General features: G+C 45.5%; 1 protein-coding gene across 1 annotated transcript; it reads left to right on the top strand.

Annotated features, from left to right (window-relative positions):
• Positions 1–312: 312 nt before the first annotated feature.
• LOC129380330 (uncharacterized) lies at positions 313–8,968 on the top strand. The gene is made up of 5 exons (XM_055061132.2): positions 313–529; positions 2,065–2,213; positions 3,641–3,708; positions 5,098–5,184; positions 8,583–8,968. Exons 1-5 carry the CDS (start codon positions 407–409, stop codon positions 8,711–8,713), a joined length of 558 nt encoding a protein of 185 aa, XP_054917107.1. The 5' UTR covers positions 313–406; the 3' UTR covers positions 8,714–8,968.
• Positions 8,969–9,651: the final 683 nt, after the last annotated feature.

Raw genomic sequence — 9,651 nt, 5'->3', positions numbered from 1 at the left:
AAGCCACCAGGTGGCCTTGTTTTGTAAGAACTGTTTTCCTCAGGCTCATTTCATAACAGTGGCGTCGCCAAATGGCCAACAACCGGAGGTAGCGGGGGGGGGGGGGGGGGGGTGCGATCATGATTACAGGCACACACACAAACAAAAGGGAGGGGAGGGGGTATGGATACAATCGTTACGAAACATTGACACGATAATGTATCGGGAGTTGCTCTCTGAGCCACATATAGTCACGACCTTGGTAAAAATAAATGAACGAAAAGGCTGAAGCGATTGAATGGTAACAGGTGTAGCCTGAGTAATATTAGAAGGTGGGATGTGAGGCTGTATCCTAGTTTGGAGATAAAAGAGACGGCGACTCAAAGTGCTCGTGCAGTGAGAAGCCGAGCTGACGACCGAAAAAAGCATGGAGTTCGCAAAGCTTTTGTCGCCGATAGTCGCAGCCCTTCTTCTATGCCTGGCGTCAGTTCCGGTCGTGTCGTCTCTAGGGGAACACAGACTGCACCGGAACCAGGTCGACGCATTCGAGGTGAGTTTCCCTTTGGTAATATGCAAATTCGGGTGCTCGATCCGGATCTCCTTATCGGATTGCAAGACTCTGCAGATTCCAGTCGAGGAAAGCGGGCGCCATCCGAGCGGCAGGTCACTTTCCTGAGCAGTGAGAGCGAACGAAGCGAGGGCCGAGTGGAATTTTCTATGACGCGTAATTGAACGCCTCCGCATCGCATAGATTTATAGCGCTATGATTACAGCAATGTAGTGTGCGAGAGCGCAAGGTAGACAAAACATAATGAGCTATGAAAGCGACCGCGGCAGTGGCAGGCCTGCGCCAGCAAAGCAAGGTCTGAGCACTGAAGCAGGGCAGCATAAAATGCGGTCCCTGCTTGCTTCTCGACTGTAAGGAAGAACTGAAGGTGTCGCTAACAAATGCCAAACGTTGCCGCTTCGCCACCGTCGACGTGACTCACACAAATCACGGCAGCAGAATCCCGAAACCGACACCGGGAGAAATCGCGCTGACGAAAGCGCTGCATAATGCAGAGCGCTCGCGTGACCTGAAACCGGCCGGTTCTCTCAATTCCTTCGCCTTCGTCGGTGAGAGAATTTCTGGGCGCTCCAAGTTGGTTTTCGGCAATCCGAAGGAGCCAGGCGAGTGTAGTCGGAGCACCCCTTTTTCGACCGTCCGAACAGGATGACTACCTCTGGAGCACTCCGAAACGACCGACCGAAGGTGCGAACCAATAAGGTTGCCACTAGAGGTGTGTCAACGAACTTAAAGAAAGCAGTGCTTGCGAAAGGAGCCAACAGAATGTAGAATTGTTTCGTAATGCCCTTATGATGTGATGAAGAGTACAATGGGTATGGCCATAATTTGTGGACCCACTGATATCATCTTATATCATGCACGATGGGTAAACGTAGGTTCAGTAACGCAAACTACATTAGGCGACAGCATAAAGTACGTATTCAATTATATTATACATATGGTACACTTTTACTAAACCAAGCGTATTATCTATCCCTAAATTTGGTTTTGCATCAACAGGGCAAGCAAAGTGTTCGCAAAATAAATAAACACGTTGCGCAACATTTCGTAAGGGGTCGTTCAGAGAACCGAACGCCTATTTGCTTCATTCTGCTTAATAAGCAAGGCAGCTCGCGGCACCCCAATACCATCAATGAATATCGACCGAGTTTCATGTCCGAACGCTCTACAGCGGATGACATACGTGACAAACTCCATGCAGTCGAATTCTCCGGATTAATTTTGACCAAGTGGCGCTCGTAATGTGCCTGACGTGCTATGCACGAGCCGGTATCGCCGATAACACACACGCCCTCTAGTGTGTCGAATGAGAGACAGGTAAACAAAAGGAGGGGAAAGAAACACTGTTCGGGTACCGCGCGCTTTCGCTATTGCGTCCAATTCGAAACACATGAACTACTCAGCAGTTTATCAACTGAGCAGATTCGTATTATGATAATCACTCGCGATATCTTCCTCACTTTCTGAAGTTCCACTTTTGAGTCACGTGAGCGGTCCCTGAAACCTTATGTGCGCAGGTTGCCGACTACTTCCCGGATGCCGTCGCCGTGTACACATCCAGCGATGATCCTAGCCTGGAGTGCCTCTATGCCAACAGAACAGAATACATACAGAGGCAGAAAGCCGTCTATGTCTGGACTTTGAAAGGTCATCGAGGCACGAATAAGTAAGTATTGCGCCGACTCCGAGGTAACACCCAATGTGAGAAATGCATAATATCGGGTTTAAGGATTTCTGTTTGCCCCAAAAAAATGTTGGGGTTGGCCATTTTCCTTTATCGTGAATCAATTTTCGTTATCAGAGGCCACAAGACTGCTGGGGTATCGACGTTTTGGTTCGACAGGACGCCGACTTTGTTATACAAGTTCGCTTGCGAAAGGGAAATAAATAAATAAAGTCGCAGTTTCGCCAGAAAGGCAAAGTATCAAGTGCGATAGCAAATTAGTAGACAGACATATGAAGTAAGGATAGCACTTTTATCGGCCGAATCAATTTGTAAACATTCGCTTGCTGCCTAAATTAACAAACATGGCGTCAGAGCGCGCAGGAAGCATGGACACATCGCACTCGATGACCGCGTACAGTCGAAACGCTGGCGGAAACAAGCGTGGCAGCAGCAGCGAGCGAAGTGACCGTGCTGTCTATTGCTTCAGTGCAAACTGAGCGCCGAGGATACACGGCACGCACAATGCTACGAGCCGTCGACGCAACTGCCCCCAACGCAGATCGCTCTCGACATAGAGGCCGCGCCACCTCGCGCAGCCGCCACATGCGCAATTGCAGCCGGAGTAGAACGCCAACCCTCATGCCTTTAATACCTCTAATTGCCAAGTGTGACTGAAATTCTTGAAAAGAAATGAATCGTCTCACGGGACCTGTGAAATACAATGTTACATTTTCCACGCTTGGGACGCTATAATAAAGTTTACGGAAGCGGGACAACTTTTTTGTGGCTTAGTTGTAAACTAGCTGGCTGAGTTCTATTAATATTTCTCTACCTTCGGGCAGTTGTAAAATACAGAGTGCATAAATCAAATATCTGCTCCCTATCATTAGTATAATTCTTATTTTTTTCTCTGTGTAATGTAATGAAACTTCTCGTGTTTTCCCTGGCAGCTCGAAGAAGACGACGACGACTCGTGTTGTAATTGTGAGAGAGCTCGTGCCGTTGGCTGCTGCTAGGTTGATAAATAAATGGATAAATAAAGAATATACCATACAAAACGGTTCAGTCGTTCCATAATGAGAGCGTTCCAGTATTTAGGATTATTGGAGTTGTCAGATTAAGGTAACTCAATCTTGTTCCGCACGCTGGATTGCAATTTCAGTGCAAAAGCTACAGCTTTACATCACCTCGAAGACCTCACAAAGCGAAAGCGCAATGAAGAATGTTCGCGCAGTTACAAAAGCTCATACTACAACAAACGAACGTTGCAATTACAGAAAAGGATACCATCGCATTGTTTTCGGAAGTTTAGACAACGAGAGTATCAGCAAGCCATATCTCGGTCCCTCTTCAGCTTCACGTTGATCAAGTTCATAGAACTAAAGTGTCCCTAGTACGTTTGTTCTTGTCATCGCGGTCCATTGCAGGGGAACTTACAAGGTGGAATTTCGCCCGGGCCCCTCGCCGGACACGGCAGTTACTATCGTCAACGGCGGTAAGTGCATTTGTTTACATCGTCACTACTTTCGTGTAGGCTGATATAGAAGTCTAAACCACTGTAGACTAGAATTTATTGACAGGAAGGACAGTGAGGTCGACCAAAACGATTGTAAGTGCACATAAAAGCCTATAACCACAGCGCTTTAACGGAGTATAGTGAATCCTTGAACAACGGGGAGAATTCCTAGAATGGTACATTACTCAATCTTACCATTTAGCACTTTCTTTTTTATTGCGATCGTCAAAAACTAAGAAATGCGGCGTACTGAAACTCGCATCGATGTAAACTATTGCGAATGTAGCGCACGCACTAAATTCCCTTTTCTATGTTATATCAAGATCAGCTTCGAGATCCAACTCGACATGCGCCGTCATGCGTAGTCATGCGCATAGAGAGCTTGATTTTGACATACAAGGGTGACTCAAGATGACTTCCTGCGTGGTCCATTATAGCCCATATTATAGCCATAATACGTCTATACACAATTCACTTGAGTGTTGTAAATGTACCGAGATTAATCAAAGAAACATACCATTATTTTACACAAACCGAAGCCACAGATGTGCAGACTGCACATCTGTGGCGTACGTAGACGGGACGGCTATAATTATGTGGCGTAAAGTTATGATGTATATAATAATAATGACTTTTTTATGCTCACCGTGCAACTACCGCTTCTTTAGAGACGCAGTCCTTCTTGCATTAAAATCGTCAGGAAACGTGAGCACGCATGATCGATGGGGATGAATTATTTCAAGCCTGATTTGTTACACCTATACCACAAAACTACAGATGCACAGTTGGCAACAAAAGTTTACGGATCGCAGGCTAAGAGAAAAACAAGCTCAATACATAAGCAGCCTGGGTATGCAGCCGAGTATTCGCATTTATGGCCTGTAACACGTATACCATACGTGAAAGACAATGTTATGCAGCTTCTAATTGCCTATACTGTTATACAAACTGCTTGCAAATTAAACGTTCTCTCAGATCGCGCAGTCTGTAAACTTTTCACACCGACTTCGAAATTGCTTCTGTTTTCATTATTATTGCTATTGTGCATGTTATAACAAGTGGTCCCATAAGGGTGTTTTATTGAAGGTCATCTTCATGAATGTTCTATTCCCATCTGTATGCCTATAAAAGTTTATAATCAGTAACTGCATACTCAATTATATTCAGCCCAGTCGGCTTAACCGCCCTCTTTTGCAGAGGCAAGTTTTTTAACGAAGCCTCGCGTATTATTCGGTGTTAATGCATATTCAAAAACTTCAAATATCAAAACATTGAACTGAATGTGAATCGGAACACTAGCGTTGTACTATTCGCATTTACTAATTTTTTATACTCCTTCACCGCTATTTATTTTACGTCCTATTTCAGACATTTTTCGTCCGCACCTCGTGAAGTTCCAGTACACTAACAACAAGAACTGCAATATCGCCGCGAATTTTCCTTTCCACGGAGATGGTAAGAAGTCGGAGCCTTCCTTAATTAGCTTTCAGTTATACTAACATCAGTAGCCGCTTCTATATGTTTTTTTAAAACACGAATTAGTAACGGGCATGCCATGATTGATAAGTAGCAACGTATGTTCAAAAAGGAGTGTCAATTGATGCATAGCATTTTATAATGATAATTTATTTGAGATCCAATTCCATCAAATTGTGCAATTAATCCCTATAAAAATTGGAACATGTGATTGTAATCAAGGAAAATATGATAGCAGAGCTATGTGACTTTGATAAATCACCATTACGGAAAACAAAAGTGATAAATATAAAAATAAGTAAAATGCACCAAGAACCGGCGAAGGTGTAACACGTTACCGCCAAAGCTGGTGACCAGCTTCATCTTGCCACTTTCGTAGCTGTGACTACCACTGATCACGTGATCTCGCCTGCTCCAACATCGACGTTGAATGCACCTGGCTTTCACTTCATAGTGCACGTCGGCCGATGCACTTTCAAACACACTTGTGCAATTTTCCGAGCTGATATCATAACTTACTTCAATTCACAGAGTGACACGAAAGCTTTCGCCCTTTTGAGGCTTGGGGCGTTCCACCGGGCCACGAAACCTTTCTGGCCTTCAGTAATTCGCACATCCTATATTCAAATTCAAATTTATTAGAAACAGCCATGGATCCTTCGTAGTGGCGCAGTTAAAAAGCAATACGCGAGACAAATTGTACAGATAAGACAAATGGGGTATACAAAACAATATGAGACAGAGAAACAAGTAGGGAAACAGGAAATTAGAAGGCGGCGTAAAAAGGTTTTAATGATATAACATGATTATCTAAATATAAATAAAACACAAGAAATTAACTCTGAAATATGCCACTGCAGGCAGAATACTGATTACACGTTTTTTGGAGTCGAGCCATAGGACATATGTCTGTAATGCAACACTAAGCAGAATAAATAAAAAGTTGCTTCTCATCAAATCCTTGAGTTAAATACATGATATCAGAGATACAGTAGCTTATTTCAAATTGTTTGCGAAATATACTAAATACTAATAGCAATAGGATATCCCTTAGATATTACATACAATTCGTCAATACATATTCCTGGAATGATCCCAATCTGGCTTCCTTCTTTTCTACATTTTATGATGAAGGATTGCCATAAGACATACTTTGTGCTACATGTGCTGCAAGTTCTTCGTTGTATGTGAATGTACAGAGTGTGTTGTACCTGTTCGTATTCTGGCTTTTGTTGGTACAGGCGCATTTCTCTTTTTTTTTTCTTTTGAGCACGCGCGTTTTCACAGCACGCGAAACGTGATTCTAGTAACATAACGTTTCCTTTTCACAACGAAGCTGTTAGCCTCTATTTGGTCGGAATTTTTCGTGGAGTGCTCACCCCAAAAGCAGTACCGCCACTTTGCAGCCACGGCTACTCATACAAACCTGAAACGGCAGCTGGAAAAAATGCTTTTGTTTTAGTTTCCGCGTAAGAGAATTAACGTGTTTCGTATATTCGAATTACAATCTGAAGCTATCATCTCTGTAGGTGGTCTGTGAGTCGTACTTTGCGAATTTTCGGACGCATTTTACTTTGAGGCACTCAATTAGTTCAATAACGCACTTGCGCTAGGCGGAGGGCCTAGAAGAATGAGGGTGTGTGCTACACTTCCGCCCACACGCCTGCGCGCATGACGTACGTGTGCACACGCTGTATCTTTGCTTGATGCGTGGGCGCTCTGGCTGTTGCATCTGTCGCACAGCGTGTGCTGCGACCGTAATCGACATTACGGCAAGCACTCTGCAAAAACAGTAACGCCACCTAGCGGCTGCGCTCATTCAGACAGGCCATAAGCGGCAGCTGGAAAAGGGCTGTGCCTTACACTTTCCGCGTAACAGAATTGTTTTCCCTTATATTCGTATTGCGATCCGAAGCAACCATTTTTGCAGCTCGTGTGTAACGCGTACTTTACGCATTTTTCTGACGCAATTTACTTTTAAACACTCGTTTAGTTCAATAAGGCACTTGCTCTTGGCGGAGGGCCGAGAATAATGAGGATGTGTGCTGCACTTCCGGCAGACGGTGCGTGCGCGCATGACGTATGTCGCTTCTGATGGTGGTGTTTGTGCAGCGCCGTCTAACGTCAGCTGGTTTGGTGGTACTTGTCTGATGTCGGCAACGGCTTCGCCGTACTATGGTGGCTAGAAGTTGTACGTCCACTTTCGCAGGGTAGAATGGAGGCGCATTTTAACGCGACAGCGTTAAGGAGCTGGTGTCGCAGAAAAGCCGGTGTCGTCGGTGTCGGCGTCCGCGGCGTTGGCCGCGAGCGATAAATCCCGGCAGGCAATATATAAATAAAAACAACTTGCAACATGGGCTGCGTGGGAATCGAACCACGGTCTCCGGAGTGTGAGGCGGAGACGCTACCACTCAGCCACGAGTTCGATGCTTCGAAGCGGTACAAAAGCGCCTCTAGTGAATGCGGTGTTGTCTTAGAAACGTGCCGTAGAAAGTTATACTGCGGTGTATATCGGTAATTATGAGCATGTAACTTACAGAAGTTGCAGTTGCACGAGTAGCGAAGTGCGTTTCCGCTACATTTCTTCTGCGCTTTCCGCACACGCAGAGCCATCTTGCGGCAAACACAGAAGACCCCATCCTTTCTATGTACGGCGCTGCCCCGACAGGTGGCGCGCCACGCGCGCATTGGGGCTGTGCGGGGACCGGTGCGAGGCGCGTCGCGGCCCCGACTCCCTCTCCCCTGACAACGCTTCGCCGTGCTCTCTCACGGGTTGCAGAATCAAGCGTCCTTCCTTTCTTTAGATCACTATCTATATATCTCTCTGCCCGTGCCGATTACGACGTTTGGCTGGCGTAGATCGTTTCCCCCTCCGAGACACCGAGTTCTTTGGTTCGTTCCGCTTGCTCAGGCGCACGTTTCGTTGCCGCGCCGAACGCTGCGTTGCTCGACGCTCACCGCGTGATTGGTGGGTGCAAAGTCCGATGCGGGGCGCCTCGTAAGTGATCGCTGCGCCGTAGCGCATTGTCTTACACCCCTTGGCGGGTCGACGGGAACGCAGTCGCGTTTTACTCTTGAAGGCGAAGCTTAAGCGTCCTCCAATTTTTTTTCCTGTCTGGCATCTGGTGCACATGTTACTTCCGGTTGTGTCACTGCTCTGTAACTGTACACTGTAGTTCAGTTGCTGTCGAAGTCCGCATGGGAGGCGGCGCCCCGTCAAGCTGCTGTGCTCTGCCCTTCATTTCTCATAGAAAAATAATAGTTCAATTGATTGACTGATAATTGGTTAGTTAATAATTGGGTGATTGACAAAATTTTTAATGTGTCGCATCGTTCAAAAACTTCTCGTGGCAACTCTTTGCGTTTTTTTTTTTCAGTATGCATGTTGTGGGTCACCGGTTCAAGCAGGTTCTCGGTGCCGCAGGAGTGCATCGATCATTTCGAAGACATATGCGACACCGAAGTTCCTGACTACAGCGAGGACATTTGCATCGACGATCTTCGATAAGGCTGATTAAATGATGATGAGACGTCTCTGCTTGACGTAAATTATCACTTTCCCGGTGAAGAATTCGTTGCGTTCAATCTATTTTGATAAAAAGACACCCCAGCTAATGCTTAAAAAATTTTCTTGCCTTCCAGATTGTACCACTAACCTATTTTGAGCTATATGCATAGTCCTGTACGTTAACTCAACTTTATGTTTTGTGCTTTGTTATCAAGGGTTGATTATGTATGCATGAGTTAAAGTTGACCGTGACAATTTCGTGTCCTTGTTTTTGTTAAATGCGTCAGCATTAGTAGTGTCAAAGCAGAAAAAAAGTGAAGTTTGTGTAAATTGTGGCAGCCGGTCACGAGAGGTGATGAGAGAGCTCAGAAGAGAAGAGCGTATATATATATATATATATATATATATATATATATATATATAGGTGATAAGAGGTGATGGACACAATAAATACAACTCCGGCGTCTCAGACGCCCAAGCAACGGCGCAGCTCTCTCGAGCGCACCGGGAAGAAAGAAAAATTCCGTATCACGGGGCCTGGAAAGGCCTCGTGAGCTAATCTAATCTATATCTCTTAGACACACAGCACAAAACATACATAATATGGACACACAGATATTACAGTGGAATGTGAGGGGTTTACTCCACAACCTAGACGACATTAAGGAACTTTTACATAGGTACACCCCAAAGGTGCTGCGTGTCCAAGAAACACATCTTAGACCTTCACAAACTTCCTTCGACTGTATGCCATTTTCCGAAAAGGCCGCAACGAGGCCCTTGCCTCGTCGGGCGGTGTGGCAGTAATAGTAGATAAGAGTGTTGCTTGCCGGCAGTTACAGCTCAAAACGCCCCTAGAGGCAGTTGCAGTCAGAGCAGTGCCTTTTAGTAAGCTGCTGACAATTGCATCCTTATACATTCCTCCCAACTGTCAACTC

Source organism: Dermacentor andersoni, chromosome 10 (genome assembly GCF_023375885.2).
Source record: "Dermacentor andersoni chromosome 10, qqDerAnde1_hic_scaffold, whole genome shotgun sequence".
NCBI classification, from domain to species: domain Eukaryota; kingdom Metazoa; phylum Arthropoda; class Arachnida; order Ixodida; family Ixodidae; genus Dermacentor; species Dermacentor andersoni.
The sequence above is the reverse complement of the archived record's forward strand: the minus strand, read 5'-3'. Positions and strand labels throughout refer to the sequence as shown.

Excerpts from the sequence above, each read along its gene's own strand:
- LOC129380330 (XM_055061132.2), top strand. The coding sequence starts at position 407 with ATGGAGTTCGCAAAGCTTTTGTCGCCGATAGTCGCAGCCCTTCTTCTA. Across the intron at positions 530-2,064 it reads ACCAGGTCGACGCATTCGAG|GTTGCCGACTACTTCCCGGA; the intron begins GTGAGTTTCCCT and ends TTATGTGCGCAG. Across the intron at positions 2,214-3,640 it reads GGTCATCGAGGCACGAATAA|GGGAACTTACAAGGTGGAAT; the intron begins GTAAGTATTGCG and ends GGTCCATTGCAG.